We start from the raw sequence: 19,377 nt of genomic DNA on the forward strand, positions 1-19,377 counted from the left end.
ATATTTCCAATTCAAATGTTGATAGCTTTATCTTACAATATACATAACTAATTTAAAATTATAAATCAGTATTACTACTACTGATAGAACTACCAGGCAATATTTAATATTTCATTATAGTACTTTTTGTCCTTAAAGTATATATACAGTCAGATGACTATTTTCAAAAGTACTTAAAATAATCCCTTTATGTGAGTATGTTAAAATTTGGTATATTATTTGTTTCCAGTTTGACACTTTGTTTTTATTTCTCTTTGATGTATTTAAAAGTTTTCTGAGGGAGGGAGCTTCGGAGCCATGGAGAAGAGTGCAGCAACAGGGGTGCAGAGAGCAAAGCGGAGAGATTCCCGCACAGAGGATTGGTGCCGACCAGCACTCACCAGCCCGAGAGGCTCGTCTACTCACCCGCCGGGGCGGGCGGGGGCTGGGAGCTGAGGCTCGGGCTTCGGAGGTCAGATCACAGGGAGAGGTCTGGGGCTGGCAGCATGAACACAGCCTGAAGGGGGCTAGTGAGCCACAGCTAGCCGGGAGGGAGTCCGGGAAAAGGTCTGGAGCTGCCGAAGAGGCAAGAGACTTTTTCTTGCCTCTGTTTCCTGGTGCATGAGGAGAGGGGATTAAGAGCTCCACTTAAAGGAGCTCCAGAGACAGGCGCGAGCCGCGGCTATCAGCGCAGACCCCAGAGACGGGCATGAGACGCTAAGGCTGCTGCTGCCGCCACCAAGAAGCCTGTGTGCAAGCACAGGTCACTCTCCACACCGCCCCTCCCGGGAGCCTGTGCAGCCCGCCACTGCCAGGGTCCCGTGACCCAGGGACAACTTTGCCAGGAGAACGTGCAGCACGCCTCAGGCTGATGCAACATCATGCCGGCTGCTACTGCCGCAAGCTCACCCCCCATCTGTACCCCTGTCTCCCCCCGGCCTGAGTGAGCCAGGGCCCCTGAATCAGCTGCTCCTTTAACCCCGTCCTGTCTGAGCAAAGAACAGACGCCCTCAGGTGACGTACACGCAATGGCGGGTCCAAATCCAAAGCTGAACCCCGGGAGCTGTGCGAACAAGGAAGAGAAAAGGAAACCTCTCCCAGCAGCCTCAGGAGCAGGGGATTAAAGCTCCACAAACAACTTAATGTACCCAGCATCTGTGTAATACCAGAATAGACAATGAATCATCCCAAATTGAGGAGGTGGGCTTTGGGAACAACGATATACATATTTTTTTCCCTTTTTCTCTTTTTGTGAGTGTGTATGTGTATGATTCTGTGTGTAATTTTGTCTGTATAGCTTTGCTTTTACCATTTGTCCTAGGGTTCTGTCTGTCCTTTTTTTTTTTTTTTTTTTTTTTTTTTATATTTATTTTTTGCTGTGTTGGGTCTTCGTTTCTGTGCGAGGGCTTTCTCTAGTTGCGGCAAGCAGGGGCCACTCTTCATCGTGGTGCACGGGCCTCTCACTATCGCGGCCTATTGTTGCGGAGCATAGGCTCCAGACGTGCAGGCTCAGTAGTTGTGGCTCACGGGCCTAGTTGCTCCGCGGCATGTGGGATCTTCCCAGACCAGGGTTCGAACCCGTGTCCCCTGCATTGGCAGGCAGATTCTCAACCACTGCGCCACCAGGGAAGCCCTGGTTTTTTTTTTTTACTTAAAAATTTTTTTCTTAATAATTATTTTTTATTTTAATAACTTTATTTTATTTTACTTTATTTTAATTTATTTTATCTTCTTTCTATTTTTTCTCCCTTTTATTCTGAGCTGTGTGGATGAAAGGCTCTTGGTGCTCCAGCCAGGCGTCAGGCGTCAGATAGGAGAGCCAAGTTCAGGACACTGGTCCACAAGAGGCCTCCCAGCTCAACGTAATATCAAAAGGCAAAAATCTCCCAGAGATCTCCATCTCAACGCCAAGACCCAGCTTCACTCAACGACCAGCAAGCTACAGTGCTGGACACCCTATGCCAAACAACTAGCAAGACAGGAACACAGCCCCACCCATTAGCAGAGAGGCTGCCTAAAATCATAATAAGGCCACAGACACCCCAAAACACACCACCAGACGTGGACCTGCCCACCGGAAAGACAAGATCCAGCCTCATCCACCAGAACACAGGCACTAGTCCCCTCCACCAGGAAGCCTACATAACCCACTGAACCAACCTTAGCCACTGGGGACAGACACCAAAAACAACAGGAACTACGAACCTGCAGCCTACGAAAAGGAGACCCCAAACACAGTAAGTTAAGCAAAATGAGAAGACAGAAAAACACACAGCAGATGAAGGAGCAAGGTAAAAACCCACCAGACCTAACAAATGAAGAGGAAATAGGCAGTCTACCTGTAAAAGAATTCAGAATAATGACAGTAAAGATGATCCAAAATCTTGGAAATTGAATAGAAAAAATACAAGAAACGTTTAACAAGGACCTAGAAGAACTAAAGAGCAAACAAACAATGATGAACAACATGATAAATGAAATTAAAAATTCTCTAAAAGGAATCAATAGCAGAATAACTGAGGCAGAAGAACGGATAAGTGACATGGAAGATAAAATAGTGGAAATAACTACTGCAGAGCAGAATAAAGAAAAAAGAATGAAAAGAATTGAGGACAGTCTCAGAGACCTCTGGGACAACATTAAACGCACCAACATTCAAATTATAGGGGTCTCAGAAGAAGAAGAGAAAGCTAAAAGGACTGAAAAAATATTTGAAGAGATTATAGTTGAAAACTTCCCTAATATGGGAAAGGAAATAGTTAATCAAGTCCAGGAAGCACAGAGAGTCCCATACAGGATAAATCCAAGGAGAAAAACACCAAGACACATATTAATCAAATGATTAAAAATTAAATACAAAGAAAAATATTAAAAGCAGAAAGGGAAAAACAACAAATAACACACAAGGGAATCCCCATAAGGTTAACAGCTGATCTTTCAGCAGAAACTCTGCAAGCCAGAAGGGAGTGGCAGGACATATTTAAAGTGATGAAGTAGAAAAACCTACAACCAAGATTACTCTACCCAGCAAGGATCTCATTCAGATTTGCTGGAGAAATTAAAAGCTTTACAGACAAGCAAAAGCTAAGAGAATTCAGCACCACAAAACCAGCTTTACAACAAATGCCAAAGGAACTTCTCTAGGCAGGAAACACAAGAGAAGGAAAACACCTACAATAACAAACCCAAAACAATTAATAAAGTGGTAATAGGAATATACATATCGATAATTACCTTAAATGTAAATGGATTAAATGCTCCAACCAAAAGACATAGACTGGCTGAATGGATACAAAAACAAGACCTGTATATATGCTGTCTACAAGAGACCCACTTCAGACCTAGGGAAACATACAGACTGAAAGTGAGGAGATGGAAAAAGATATTCCATGCAAATGGAAATCAAAAGAAAGCTGGAGTAGCAATTCTCATATCAGACAAAATAGACTTTAAAATAAAGACTATTACAAGAGACAAAGAAGGACACTACATAATGATCAAGGGATCGATCCAAGAAGATATACTAATTGTAAATATTTATGCACCCAATATAGGAGCACCTCAATACATAAGGCAAATGCTAACAGCCATAAAAGGGGAAATCGACAGTAACACAATCACAGTAGGGGACTTTAACACCCCACTTTCACCAACGGACAGATCATCCAAAATGAGAATAAATAAGGAAACACAAGCTTTAAATGATACATTAAACAAGATGGACTTCATTGATATTTATAGGAAATTCCATCCAAAAACAACAGAATACATATCCTTCTCAAGTGCTCATGGAACATTCTCCAGGATAGATCTTATATTGGGTCACATATCAAGCCTTGGTAAATTTAAGAAATTTGAAATCATATCAAGTATCTTTTCCAACCACAATGCTATGAGATTAAATATCAATTACAGGAAAAAATCTGTAAAAAATACAAGCACATGGAGGCTAAACAATACACTACTTGCTATCCAAGAAATCACTGAAGAAATCAAAGAGGAAATCAGAAAATACCTAGAAACAAATGACAATGAAAACACGAAGACTCAACACCTATGGGATGCAGCAAAAGCAGTTCTAAGAGAGAAGTTTATAGCAATACAATCCTACCTTAAGAGACAAGAAACATCTCAAATAAACAACCTAACCTTACACCTAAAGCAATTAGAGAAAGAAGAACAAAAAAAACCCAAAGTTAGAAGAAGGAAAGAAATCATAAAGATCTGATCAGAAATAAATGAAAAAGAAATGAAGGAAATGATAACAAAGGTCAATAAAACTAAAAGCTGGTTCTTTGAGAAGATAAACAAAATTGATAAACCATTAGCCAGACTCACCAAGAATAAAAGGGAGAAGACTCAAATCAATAGAATTAGAAGTGAAAAAGGAGAAGTAACAACTGACACCGCAGAAATACAAAGGATCATGAGAGATTACTACAAGCAACTCTACGCCAATAAAATGAACAACCTGGAAGAAACGGACAAATTCTTAGAAATGCACAACGTTCCAAGACTGAACCAAGAAGCAATAGAAAATATGAACAGACAAATCACAAGCACTGTGATTGAGACTGTGATTAAAAATCTTCCAACAAACAAAAGCCCAGGACCAGATGGCTTCACAGACGAATTCTATCAAACATTTAGAGAAGAGCTAACACCTATCCTTCTCAAACTCTTCCGAAATATAGCAGAGGGAGGAACACTTCCAAACTCATTCTATGAGGCCACCATCACCCTGATACCAAAACCAGACAAAGATGTCACAAAGACAGAAAACTACAGGCCAATATCACTGATGAACATAGATTTAAAAATCCTCAACAAAATACTAGGAAACAGAATCCAACAGCACATTAAAAGGATCATACACCACGATCAACTTGGGTTTATCCCAGGAATGCAAGGATTCTTCAATATATGCAAATCAATCAATGTGATACACCATATTAACAAATTGAAGGAGAAAAACCATGTGATTATCTCAATCGATGCAGAGAAAGCTTTTGACAAAAATCAACACCCATTTATGATAGAAAACCCTGCAGGAAGTAGGCACAGAGGGAACTTTCCTCAACATCATAAAGGCCATATATGACAAACCCACAGTCAACATCATCCTCAATGGTGAAAAACTGAAACCATTTCTGCTAAGATCAGGAACAAGACAAGGTTGCCCACTCTCACCACTATTTTTCAACATAGTTTTGGAAGTTTTAGCCACAGCAATCAGAGAAGAAAAAGAAATAAAAGGAATCCAAATTGGAAAAGAAGTAAAGCTGTCACTGTTTGCAGATGACATGATACTATACATAGAGAATCCTAACGATGCTACCAGAAAACTACTAGAGCTAATCAATGAATTTGGTAAAGTATCAGAATACAAAATTAATGCACAGAAATCTCTTGCATTCCTATACACTAATGATGAAAAATCTGAAAGTGAAATTAAGAAAACACTCTCATTTACCATTGCAACAAAAGAATAAAATATCTAGGAATAAACCTACCTAAGGAGACAAAAGACCTGTAATGCAGAAAATTATAAGACATTGATGAAAGAACTTAAAGATGATACAAATAGATGGATAGATATACCATGTTCTTGGATTGGAAGAATCAACATTGTGAAAATGATTCTACTACCCAAAGCAATCTACAGATTCAATGCAATCCCTATGAAACTATCACTAACATTTTTCACAGAACTAGAACAAAAATTTTCACAATTTGTATGGAAATGCAACAGACCCCGAATAGCCAAAGCAATCTTGAGAAAGAAAAACGGAGCAGGAAGAATCAGGCTCCCTGACTTCAGACTATACTACAAAGCTACAGTAATCAAGACAGTATGGTACTGGCACAAAAACAGAAATATAAATCAATGAAACAGGATAGAAAGCCCAGAGTTAAACCCACGCACCTTATCTTTGATAAAGGAGTCAAGAATATACAGTGGAGAAAAGACAGTCTCTTCAATAAATGGTGCTGGGAAAACTGGACAGGTACATGTAAAAGTATGAAATTAGAACACTCCCTAACACCATACACAAAAATAAACTCAAAATGGATTAAAGACCTAAATGTAAGGCCAGACACTATCAAACTCTTAGAGGAAAACTTAGCCAGAACACTCTATGACATAAATCACAGCAAGATCCTTTTTGACCCACCTCCTAGAGAAATGGAAATCAAAACAAAAATAAACAAATGGGACCTAATCAAACTTAAAAGCTTTCACACAGCAAAGGAAACCATAAACAAGACCAAAAAATAACCCTCAGAATGGGAGAAAATATTTGTGAATGAAGCAACTGACAAAGGATTAATCTCCAAAATTTACAAGCAGCTCCTGCAGCTCAATATCAAAAAAACAAACAACCCAATCCAATAATGGGCAGAAGACCTAAATAAACATTTCTCCAAAGAAGATATACAGATTGCCAACAGACACATGAAAGAATGCTCAACATCATTAATCATTAGAGAAATGCAAATCAAAACTACAATGAGATAACATCTCACACCAGTCAGAATGGGCATCATCAAAAAATCTAGAAACAATAAATGCTGGAGAGGGTGTGGAGAAAAGGGAACACTCTTGCACTGTTGGTGGGAATATAAATTGATACAGCCACTATGGAGAACAGTATGGAGGTTCCTTAAAAAACTACAAATAGAACTACCATATGACCCAGCAATCCCACTACTGGGCATACACCCTGAGAAAACCATAATTCAAAAGAGTCATGTACCAAAATGTTCACTGCAGCTCTATTTACAATAGCCAGGACATGGAAGCAACCTAAGTGTCCATCAACAGATGAATGGATAAAGAAGTTATGGCACATATATACAATGGAATATTACTCAGCCATAAAAAGAAATGAAATTGAATTCTTTGTAGTGAGGTGGAAGGACCTAGAGTCTGTCATACAGAGTGAAGTAAGGCAGAAAGAGAAAAACAAATACAGTATGCTAACACATATATATGGAATCTAAAAAAACAAAAACAAAAAAAGGTCATGAAGAACCTAGGGGTAAGATGGGAATAAAGACACAGACCTACTACAGAATGTACTTGAGGATATGGGGAGGGGGAAGGGTAAGCTGTGACAAAGTGAGAGAGTGACATGGACATATATACACTACCAAATGTAAAATAGATAGCTAGTGGGAAGCAGCTGCATAGCACAGGGAGATCAGCTCTGTGCTTTGTGACCACCTAGAGGGGTAGGAGAAGGAAGGTGGGAGGGAGGGAGATGCAAGAGGGAAGAGATATGGGAACATATGTATATGTATAACTGATTCACTTTGTTATAAAGCAGAAACTAACACGCCATTGTAAAGCAGTTATACTCCAAGAAAGATGTAAAAAAAAAAAAAAAGTTTTTTGGGACACTTCCCTGTTGGCACAGTGGTTAAGAATCTGCCTTCCAGGCTTCCCTGGTGGTGCAGTGGTTAAGAATCCACCTGCCAATGCAGGGGACACGGGTTCGAGCCCTGGTCCAGAAAGATCCCACATGACACAGAGCAACTAAGCCCATGTACCACAACTACTGAGCCTGTGCTCTAGAGCCCGTGAGCCACATCTACTGAAGCCGGTTTGCCTAGAGCCCATGCTCCGCAACAAGAGAAGTCACCGCAATGAGAAGTCTGCAACGAAGGCTTCGCAACGAAGAGTAGCCCCCGCTCACCGCGACTAGAGAAAGCCCACGTGTGCAGCAACGAAGACCCAACGCAGCCAAAAATAAATTAAAAAAAAAAAAAAAGAATCTGCCTTCCAATGCAGGGCATGAATGTTTGATCCCTGGTCAGGGAACTAGATCCCACATGCATGCCACAGGTAAGAGTTCGCATGCCACGACTACAGAGCCCACAATCCTCAACTAAGGAGCCCGCCTGCCTCAACGAAGACGTGGCACAACCAAAATAAATAAAATAAAATAAAATAAAACAAAATAAAATAAAAAGTTTTTGAATATGTAAAACATTATTTAAAAGTTAAAACTGTGAAAAATATGCTCAGAAAAGTCTTACATCCATCTCTATCCCTTCCACTTCTCTCCTTCTCCAATAGGTAACCTAAATTGAACAAAACCACTGCTGAAAGACATTTTTGAGACAATTGGTAAAATTAGTTTCTTCCCTCGAGTTTTAGGTGAAACCAAAGTATAAATGATAATTTTATTAATATGGTTATGATATTGGGGTTATGTAGGTGTAAAATGACGTTCAAAAAAGAGTGATAAAGATTTGTGAATCAGTGCATATAGAATGGTCTCAATTTATAAAATAATAGAAAAGAAGTCAGAAATATGATCAACTTGGCCCTCTCTACCTGATGCCCAATGAAGATTGATACCTGACTTCCCTTGGTAGTCCAGTGAGTAGGACTCCACGCTCCCAATGCAGGGGGCCCAGCTTTGATCCCTGGTCGGGGAACTAGATCCCACATGCATGCCGCAACTGAGTTCACATACTGCAACTAAGAAGCCCGCATGCTGCAACTATGAGCCTATAAGTCTGCATGAGCCCACATGCCGCAACTAAAAGATTCTGAGTGCCGCAACTAAGACTCAGTGCAGGCAAAATAAATAAATAATTTTAAAAAATATATATCTTAAGAAAAAAAAAGATTGTTACCAACCTCCATTTTAAGAGAAATCTTCAATGAGATCTTGAAGTTGTGCTGTGTCTTACTTATTTCAAGTTGCTAATTGAAGTCCAAACATTACTAAAGATCAAATTCCTCACCTCCAAGAACGCATAGATCTCTCTCCTCCTCACTCCAATTCATTTATTTAAGAACAAATAACTTTGCTTTTACAGGATTTTCGCATTGATAAAACTTTTTCATAAACTTTATCTCATTTAGTTCTCAGAGAAACCATGTGAAATAAGTCAGAGGTTTCAAATTGGCCAAAGGGCCAAATGTGGCCCCCAAAACTGTTTTATTTGACTCAAAATGTTTTCAAATATTTTGATTAGATACTGTGATTTAGAAACAAAGAAATGTCTTATAAAAGTCTAGATACCCAGGTTCCCCTGAAAAGTTGGAAAATCTTGAAGCAGGGACCCAAGATTCCAGGCTGGAATTGGTTGAGGCTGCAAAGCCCTCAACCCCTATAGATAGTTCATGCACTTTCCAGTTTGCCACATTCTTAGCAGGCCAGATTTCTACCTTCCTGGCTATAGCTAAGGACATTTGAGTGTGCAGCTCTCCAGAGTTTGTGTCCTTCCCAAGATGACCCAGACTGAGGAGGACTCTACTCCAGGGTTGCTTCCCCTCTACTGTAGAGTAGCCATGGCTTTCTAACCATGCCATTTCAGCTTCCTGCACAGTTCCCTGTAGAGAGATCTGGTCAAAGGCCATTGTCTAGAAGCTGGCCCAAGATTCTCCTGTGTAGCCACAGATAGAACTATTTACTGGTCACTGAGGGTCACTGTGATTTCATCAGGAGGCAACCATCCAGGATTCAATGAGTCTCCTCCCAAGTGCTTTCAGAAAACTCTACTTAAAGGCTTTGTCTCTCAAGTGGCAATAGGGTTCTTTGGTTCTTCTCTACAAAGCCTCAATTCTAAGAGTTGACGATCCTCTGGGGTGATAAACGTTCAGGAACCAAGTGATCCTCCTCACTTTCTAGTGAGACTTTTCTTCAGGGGTCCCAGACTTTCTTCTCAGCAGCTTCCCATTAGAGCAATGGAGTAAAGAAAATATGAGCAAAATTGGACACTCTTACAACCACTGGAAACCTTCACCTGCACTAGTCATAAACATGAGAATAGGCAATCCAGACATGGCTCTCATCTCTGTCATCCTTGACCCCGAGCCAAATACCAGCCCATTCTGAGAGCTCTCCTTTCACATACTTTTTCTTCAGATTCTTCCTTCTCATCTTGAATCTCAATGCAGTCCTTTCTCTATGGTCCCTGTAACCCTGTTCCATGATAAACTTCCTGAACTTCTCCCACTATTCAGTGCCCTTTTACTCTCCCTCATTCACTGCAGGCTTCAGAACTTGGTCTCCTTCTCCTTCCCAGTTCCCCTCACCACCATGTGCACATTCTCTCCCCTGTACCTCCTCAAAGTTGCCTGAACTACTTCTTGCCAACAACCTGCAGCTTTGTTATAAATTATCCATATTTGCATCTCCTCCCACTTTCTCCCTAGTCTCCAAGAGCTGTATTTTCTCCTGTTCTGAATAGTCCTCTCAACTTCCTTCATGATTAGGTTTATTTCTCCTCTGACATTGTCAATTTATGTAAACCCCTACCCCACCCTTATGCACACACTGTATTTTTAATCTTTCTCTACTATAGCCTTACTTTAAAAAATATTTATTTATTTATTTGGCTGCATCGGGTCTTAGTTGCAGCACATGGGCTCTTCATTGCGGCGTGTGGGCTCTAGAGTATGGGCTCTAGAGTGCGGGCTTAATAGCCCCACGGCAGGTGGGATCTTAGTTCCCTGACCAGGGATCGAACCCACATCTTCTGCATTGAAATGTGGATTTTTAACCACTGGACCACCAAGGAAGTCCCATACACCCTTAATTTTATACTGTAAAAGTTCTCAGATTTGTCCCAGTTTTAGAGTCCTCTGCTTTATCTATATTCTTCCCCAATGGTCAAAGGTCTCAAAAGAATTGTCCACATCCACTATCTCTACTTCTTTACTTCCCTTTCACTCTTCCATCAACTGCCAGCTGGATCTTGCCATCATCACGCTGAAAGTTCTCTTATCAAAAGCAACAAAAATCTCCTACTTTACTCTCTTCTCATAACTTTCTGGAAGCTTTTTCTCTTTTCTCTTGCTTACTTCTGTTTATTCACCTAATTCTCTAACTATCACCTGCTATTTCCTTCATGGATTTCTCTAGGGCTGGTGTTTTTTGAGGACACCCTCACCTTCCAACTTGCTGACTTAATGAGTGTTCAGTCCACTATAGTCTACACTGCTTCTGCTGTGGCACTTCTAAAATGCAAATCTGTGACTTCCGGTGATTTGTCTATTGTGGCCAAGGTGTGTAGGGGTGGGCTTTCAAGGCTCTGTACTGGCTAGAAATTCAAAATTGGTGTGGTATTGATGACCCTCCAAGACCATGGTCTTTCTTGTATCTCCATCTTATCTCTCAACAGCAACACTCCCACTGAAACACACTGAGTTGCAACCCTGCAGCTCCTGGCTGGTGGCCTGTCTATGCTTCTCTCTCTTTGTTCCAAATCCTCCCTCTGTTAAAAAGATTGTGACTTTGGAAGTCTGGAATGGACCTGACAGTTTTCATTTCTTACAAGTCTTAAGTGACGCTGGTACACTTTTTCCGTATTTTACTTTTCACAGCCTGGAACTTCTTTTTTTCTAAAAGTGATTTACATAAGACAGTAACAGAAGGACAAATGCTGCACAGTTCCACTCATGAGAAATCTAAAACTGGGCTTCCCTGGTGGCGCAGTGGTTAAGGATCCGCCTGCCAACACAGGGGACACAGGTTCGAGCCCTGGTCTGGGAAGTTCCCACATGCCGTGGAGCAACTAAACCTGTGCGCCACAACTACTGAGCCTGTGCTCTAGAGCCCGCAAGCCACAACTACTGAGCCCACATGCTGCAACTACTGAAGCCCGTGCACCTAGAGCCTGTGCTCTGCAACAAGAAAAGCCACTGCAATAAGAAGCCTGCACACCGCAACGAAGAGTAGCCCCTGCTCACCGCAACCAGAGAAAGCCCACGTGCAACAACGAAGACCCAATGCAGCCAAAATAAATAAATAAATAAATTTATTTAAAAAAAAGAAAGAAATCTAAAATAGTCAAACACATAGAAACAGAGTAGAATGGTGGTTGTTGGGGGCTGAGGGAAAGGGGAAATGGAGAATTGCTATTCAGTGCATATAGTTTCAATCGTGCAAGGTGATTAAGTTCTGGAGATCTGCAGTACAACATTATGCCTATACTTCACAACACTATACTGTACACTCAAAATCTAATGAGGTTGAATCTCATGTCAAGTGTTCTTAACACAAAATGAATGAATGAATGAATGAGTGAATGAATGAATGAATGAATAAATAAAAATGATTTACCTTTTATTTCAGGTGCCTAAAATCTCTTGGCCTAGTAGTTTCTGACACTCAAATGACTTCAATGGAAAATATGTACCTATGTGAGAAATTTGAGGATGGAGAGGGGGAATGGAGATAGTCACAAAATGAAACAGAATAATTCTGTGATTTATTCATTCAATTATTCATTGAGGATCTACTATGTGGCAGGCATTGTGCAGACTGTTGCGGACATAACTACAAACACGATAGACGTAGTCCATGACTTGATGGACTATAGCCTAGAGCAGGGGTCAGAAAACTATGGCCCACAGGCCAAATCCACTTTGCTGTCTTTTTTGATGAATATAGTTTCACTACAACACAGCTATGCCCATTCATTTACACATTTTCTGTGGCTGGTTTTATGCTGTAACAGCACAATTGAATAGTTGCTACAATTTAGTAATTGCAACAGAGACCACATGGACCAAAAATCTTAAAATATTCACTATTTGGCCTTTTACACGAAAAGTTTGCAAACCCCTGTTCTAGAACAATTGATAATATAGTTTTCTGTGCAAAAGGCTTTTTGTTACGTTATTCTTAGGAATTTAACAGTTTGAACTATTTTAAAATTCTCTTTCTAATTGTTACTTATATAGAGAAATACATTTGGTTTTTGTAATTGACTTTGTAGTCAGTGAATTTCTTAATTCACTTATTAATTCTAATCATTTATATGTTGATTATTGGGATATCATCACACAGTTATGTCATATGCAAATAAAAATTTTATTTTTTCCCTTCTAATCTTTATACCTTTTACTTCTAATCTATTGTACTAGCTAGGATCACCAACACATGTTAAATAGAAATACCGATAACTAATATTCTGTATCTTTCCTAATCTCAAGTGGAAAGTTTATTTTTTTAAATACAAAAGCTTCATAGAAATACTTCAAATATTCAAGGAATATATATTCTTGGAGTTATTTTTTCTCTAACTACTTTTAAATATTCAGTTTATGTTACATGTTTTATAACCTAATCTTTTTACTTAATATATGATAAGCATTTTCATTAAATATTATGTAAATATTCTTCTATAACATCTTAATATCTACATGGTATTCCATTATATGCTTGGACCTTAATTCATTTAACCAATGTCCTAGGAGTTTTCTATTACCTCTGAGTCTGTGACAAATTAGTCAACTTCCTGTTCACATTTTCCACAGCAATGACTTCTATTTACAGATGCTGAGTATGTATGAGAGGCTGTTTAGGCACCATCTGGACTACTAAGCTAAAGTAGCTCTCAGGAAGTTTGTAGTTTGGTTAGAAAACACACAGAGAAGAGCATGGGCAAAGACCAGATGGAGAATGGACTTAACATGTTTGGGAACAGAAAGAAGCTGGGAGCAGTATGAGGTGAGCCTAGAGAGGCAGGCAGGACAGATCACCCAGGCTGAAAGCCATGGTAAGAATTTGGGACTTTATTCTGAGAGCAATGGAGAAGCAGGTAAATGACATGACACAATTAGCTTTTTTTTTTGGCTTCACTGCATGGCGCAGTGGCATGTGGCATCTTAGTTCCCCAACCAGGGATGGAACCCATGCCCCCTGCAGTGGAAGGGCAGAGTCTTAACCACTGGACTGCCAGGGAAGTTCCACAATGTGCATTTTTAAAAAGTCCTCTGGGGCTTCCCTGGTGGTGCAGTGGTTGAGAATCCGCCTGCCAATGCAGGGGACACGGGTCCGAGCCCTGGTCTGGGAAGATCCCACATGCCGCGGAGCAACTGGGCCCGTGAGCCACAATTACTGAGCCTGCGCGTCTGGAGCCTGTGCTCCGCAACAAGAGAGGCCGCGACAGTGAGAGGCCCACGCACCGCGATGAAGAGTGACCCCCACTTGCCGCAACTAGAGGAAGCCCTCGCACAGAAACGAAGACCCAACACAGCCAAAAATAAATAAAGAAAGAAATAAATTTATAAAAAAATAAAATAAAAAGTCCTCTGGCTTTTACAACCTTCAGCTCTCTGTAGGGGTTCACCTTGTGACCCTTACCTGACCCTTGATCAGCAGAAATGTTACCAGTCCTCTCTGGCCACCACAGCCCCTCACCTCCAGGTTAGTCTCTACATAATGGCACAGCCCAATGACACACTTGTCACTTTAAATCATTGAAGAAAGTGTAGAAGTTTATTGAAAGTTTTTCTGGGATGAAGAGGAAGTGTTTACACTGTATATCACAGCAGAAATGTAATAATCTTTTAATATTTACTTCCTGACTCCAAAGTTCCACCACATACAATGGCCCAAGTACTTTCCTCATAAAAAATTAAAGACCTCCACCTCTCTCCTTACTACCCCATCCTCTTACCCACCATCCACCCCTAAGTTCTCTCTGCAATCTTTATCCCTTCTTAAGGAGGAATAATCTTGTCATCCTATGATTTCACCTTTGTCATTTTGAATGCTTATCTGGGAAGAAAGGGAGAGGGAGGACAAAGATATGCTGGGGAAGACAGCAATGTCTTTTGTTTGCTCTGGACAATAATCTTAAATTAGTGCCTGTATGGCCATTCATTTTTTTAAATTATAAACATATTCTTCAGTTTTAAATCTTATCTGATAACATTTTCACAAATAAAATCTTAGAGCAAAAAAAAAAAAAACTCTCTTTTAGAAAAAAAGTTATTTTTGACAGTATCTTAAGGAGACCCAAGTGAGACTACACTTAAAATTTATAAGCATAAGCTTGAGTGCTTTTGTCCACCCCTCCTCTGTGTTCAAGTGGGTTCTGATGGAATAGAATCCACCACTGCTTCTGGGGTCTTCCATCAGGCCTTTCTTCACATGAATCTTGTAGGGCAAACAGAGACCTGAGCCACCTTTCTCAGCCAGTTCCTTGAATTGCTGCATGCAGTCCAGGAAAGCCATCATAGCCTGGTCAAATTTGTTATGCAAGAAAACATTCTGCTTCCCATTAGAGAACAATGGCAGCTCAATGCAGTCACCTGTTAAAGACTTCAGATAGGAATGGTTTCCACAGGGGATGAGTCGATACCTCTGAAACTCCAGTCCAATTGTATTGGACAGGGCAAGGAGCAGCAAGGCTGTCTGTCCCCAGGCTATGTTAATCTCATTCCAGCACACAGGGTCAGTGGGGAGGCAGCCCAACCTGAAGTTATTGATGGTAGTTAAGGGGCCGTCATGCCAGATCTCAAATGTGGCATTAAAGACACTGGTTTTCTCCAGCTGGTTCCACTGGATCTGGGCGTACCATAGCCGCTTCTCCACACTACTCAGCTCGTCATGTAGTTCTAGTTGTTGCCATTTCGATTTACTGTAGTCCTTCTGGTACTGCTTTTCTTGCTGGTCCAGCATCTCAGTCTCTGCCTGGGCTGCCTCGAGATCTGCTGCTGCCCTTTCTCGGTTCTTTTCCACCTCCTCCAGCTCCTGGACCAGCCTCGTTTCCTCCAGCTCCAGGCCCTTCAGCTTCTCCTGCAGCGTCTTCCTCTCCTCACTTATCGACTTCCTGGTCTCCAAACAGCGTTTGTAGTTCTGAATCTCAGATTCTGTGAAGGTGAGATGAATGTCCAGTTGCTCTAAAAGATTGTCAGTACAGTCCTCACACAGGGGGTGGTCCACATCTGTTTCATCGGAGAGGATGTCAAAAATGTCGCTTGCAGCCTTCTGGATGCTATTGAGAGTTCTCAGGGAGCCCAAATTCCCAAGCAGGGTGAAGTTGTCAGAATTGTCCCAGGACATTCTGCCACCAGGGAGGCCAGGAAGGGTCCTGTAAGAGACACCTTCCTGTAGATTTTCAAAATCTGCCTCCTCCCTGGAAGGAGGGCCTCCCTCCTGGGTTTCTCCTGGCTCCCCCTGAGCTGAGATGAGCATCAGAGCTTCAGGTTCTTGGGAGGTCTCCATGGACTGATTCAGTTTCAGGGGCTGGCAGCAGCGCTGGCAAATGAAGCGGAGGGAGGACATGGTGGAGGTCTTGACTCTCACCTTGACACTGTTTCTTCCCGGTCGCCAGGGAAGTAACCCTTTATACCTTTTAAAACTCTTTCTAGAGGAGAGATTCTTTTCAAATGCACATCTCATCTTGTCACTGCCCTAAAAACCTTACAATGGTACCCTCCTTAGATACTTTTAGACCTCCCTTAACTTCTTATAGACAAGTGACTCTTTCTAAAAAGAAAAGCTGATCATCTTACTCCTCCTTTAACATTAAAGAGTAATCTTTCTAAAACTAAAATCTGATCATGGGCACCTCCTTAAAATGTTTAATGCCCTTATCTTATCTTAAGATAAAGTCTAATCATCTTAACCTGACACCAAGGCCTCTGCCCATCTTTCCAGCTTTTCCTCTCCCCATTTCCTGCCACCCTCACCACAGACTCCTGCATAATAACTGAATTTCAGTTCTTCCAACATTTCTTATTGTTCCCTCTGACTAGAACACACTTCCTTTCCCTCTTTACTTGGATAACTTCTACCCATCCTTTAGGGTTAGGTGTCATTTCCTTCAGGAAGCCTTCCCTGACTACCAAATTTAGGCTTTCTGTTCTGATGACACACTTCACATTCTTTATCACATAGTAATGTAATGGGCATACATGGAAAATATATTGGTTTAATTAACAAATCACACCAAATAAAGTAGTTTGGAGGTTATGTTTTTTTTCATCAGCTCAGCCAGAGATTAATACACCAAGCATTTACGTAACATAAAAGAGCAAATAACAAAAAACTTTACAAGTATGTTGACTTCCATAGACAACCACCCAAGTAAGCACATTATGTTAGCCAGAAGTACTTGCTCTGAAATAAAACCCTTGTGAACTTCTAACCCGCAGTTATTGACTTGATGGAGTGAAGCATAAGATAAATGCACACAGAAGAACCCAGTCTTAAATGGAGACCACAGTAAGGGGCGGAAAGTCATAGGGCCTGTCTCTCCCAGTGTCCAGCAGGAAGCAGCATGCCAACCACACCCGCCACCCTGGCAGGAGAGGCTCAGGGCTGGGGGGGGCAGGAAGCCTTCCTGCAGACTCACTGAAGTGTGGCCCAGGACCTTACCAGTTTAAGCACACGAGGCAGTTGTGCTTCACTGCACTTCACGCTGAGGGACTTTGCTCTAGCAAGGAAACACACTTCCCACTGGCCACCCTTCACTGCAGTTTTCAAACCCCACTTAATCAGTCGCCGTCATGGCTGAAATTGGTAATTTACACTTGTTACCACTTAGCTCTTCATGCATGCTTTCACCAGTATCCTATGTGAACCTCAAAAATTCCTGGGAGGTGGGAAGACTGGAAGTGCATTAAGGTAAAGAGAGGTTGAACAACTAGTCAAGGGTCCTTCTGGCCCTCATAACCTCTCTGAAATGCCTCAAATCAATCCATTATAGAAGCATCCTCTAGAAGTTGGGAACCTCTGATTTATAGGCAATCTGTCAGAAGCACAGGTGACAACAAGACTTGCTATTGGCATCTGAAGTGTGGGGGCTAGAGGCTGCCTTGTGGGACTGATATCTTAACCTGTGGGATCTGATGCTATCTCTGGGTAGATAGTATAAGAATTGAGTTGAATTGTAGGACACGCAGCTGGTGTCAGAATTACTTGGTGAGGAAAGGACCCACACACTGTGATTGGGAGCAGAATCCTAGTTGGTGTCAGAATATTATGGAGTCAGTGTTTAATGCGGACAGAGTTTTAGTTTGGGAAGATAAAAATTTCTGGAGATGGACAGTGGCGATGGTTGCACAACAATATGAATATACTTAATACCACCTAACTGTATACCTAAGAATGGTTAAGATGGTATTTTATCACAATTAAAAATAAAATAATAATAAAAGAAATTAAAGGACCTGCCTAAAGCAGCTGTCTCTTGGCAGTAAGTAAGAGGGTTATTAGAAACTGGCTGAAGAGCAGTTTTCTACTTGCTAGATGGGATGCTGCCCGATTCATGAATCATTTAATAAAGCCAATTAGGTCTTAAAAAAAAAAAAAGAAAAAAGAAACTGGCTGAAAGGTTGTTCATTTTCCTGGAGATTTAAAATGTCCCAGGACTCTCAGCTGGGCTCAAAGTGCAAGGCCATCTCATTGTTAACTAGAAAAAAATATTCACAGCTCAGAAAGACTACCCAAATATGCCTCTGTTTGCTATGATTAAAATCGGAAACTTCATGTTATATATCTTACCACAATTTTAAAAAACCTCAAGGCTGCCCTGTCTAATGGGCCTTTGAATGTCCCGTTTCCTTTATAAACCTCCACAGACTGAGTGTGGGACATGCAAAGTGTCTGAGGAAGGACTTCTGCTGCTGCAGAGGCCAGAGACCTTGGGGTCCCAGATGTGACTCATGCAGAATAATAAGGCAATGATCATAATTACAGGGGAGGCTAACTATGGTTCACATAAAAAAATCTTGAAAAGAATTTTAAGCTTTATTTCATTTTATTTTGCTTCAGACTAACCAGGTGTCCTTTCAAGTTCTCCTTACTAGCAAGACTCCAGATAAGTTATTTGGATCAAGCTGGAATGAAAATATTTTCTTCAAGATTCAAACCATCAAAAGAGCCAAGATTCTGGCTTTCTGTCCCAGTTTAGCTGCTGATTTAGGAAGTCATTTAAGCTCTCAGTCTGCTTAGTTAACTTCTGTGAAATGGGTGTAATGCTGGCAATTAAATGTTGCTCACAACAGCTGTGAAGGTTTCCAGTATATGGACAAGGCAAAGTACACTGTGCACCCTCCTTGCTTGGCACAGTGTGTGGGTTAAGTGCTCAGTAAATCATTGAAAATTCCCCTGCTGTCAGTGCTTGGAAGTGCTCAGACTGAGGGAATATAGTTCCCACCTTCTGCCACTCCCTACTCATTTCTAATACCATGCATCATCAGGGAGGGGAAAATTTCCACCCTACCCCTCTTGAGTTCTTGTGGCTGGACTAATAATTAAATTGACACAAGACAGTTTAACAGGAGAAAAATAAACAAATTTTAATTTGTGCACACACAGATCCATAGAAATGGGACCTAAGAAGTGGCCGAAGCAGGCAGCTTTTAAACTTTTTAGACAAAGAAACAATACATTTGTGAGGAATTGACAAGACAAAGAAACTTAGGTTTTGGCTGCTCAATCAGTGAAGAATCTAAACAGAGTTTGGGCTTCTGGTAGTAAATGTTAAAAGTAACAAGGCTTGTTTATAGAGGCTTCTCAGCACCAATTCCCTATCTCTGGCGATAAGGGTATTCTTTCACATGGGAAATTTATTTCCTGCTTTTGGGGAGACAGAAAGGAGGGTCCATGTGTTCCTCTTGCACTGGCTGTGTAC

At 41.1% G+C, this 19,377-nt stretch overlaps 1 protein-coding gene across 1 annotated transcript; it reads right to left on the reverse strand.

Annotated features, from left to right (window-relative positions):
* Positions 1–14,723: 14,723 nt before the first annotated feature.
* On the reverse strand, positions 14,724–16,028 carry BECN2 (beclin 2). Its single transcript, XM_007182427.2, has one exon. It carries the CDS (start codon positions 16,020–16,022, stop codon positions 14,724–14,726), a length of 1,299 nt encoding a protein of 432 aa, XP_007182489.1. The 5' UTR covers positions 16,023–16,028.
* Between the last annotated feature and the right edge of the window lie 3,349 nt (positions 16,029–19,377).

The sequence above is a fragment of the Balaenoptera acutorostrata genome, chromosome 1, assembly GCF_949987535.1.
Source record: "Balaenoptera acutorostrata chromosome 1, mBalAcu1.1, whole genome shotgun sequence".
Classification (NCBI taxonomy): domain Eukaryota; kingdom Metazoa; phylum Chordata; class Mammalia; order Artiodactyla; family Balaenopteridae; genus Balaenoptera; species Balaenoptera acutorostrata.

Coding starts and splice junctions, on each gene's coding strand:
- BECN2 (XM_007182427.2), bottom strand. CDS start 16,022: ATGTCCTCCCTCCGCTTCATTTGCCAGCGCTGCTGCCAGCCCCTGAAA.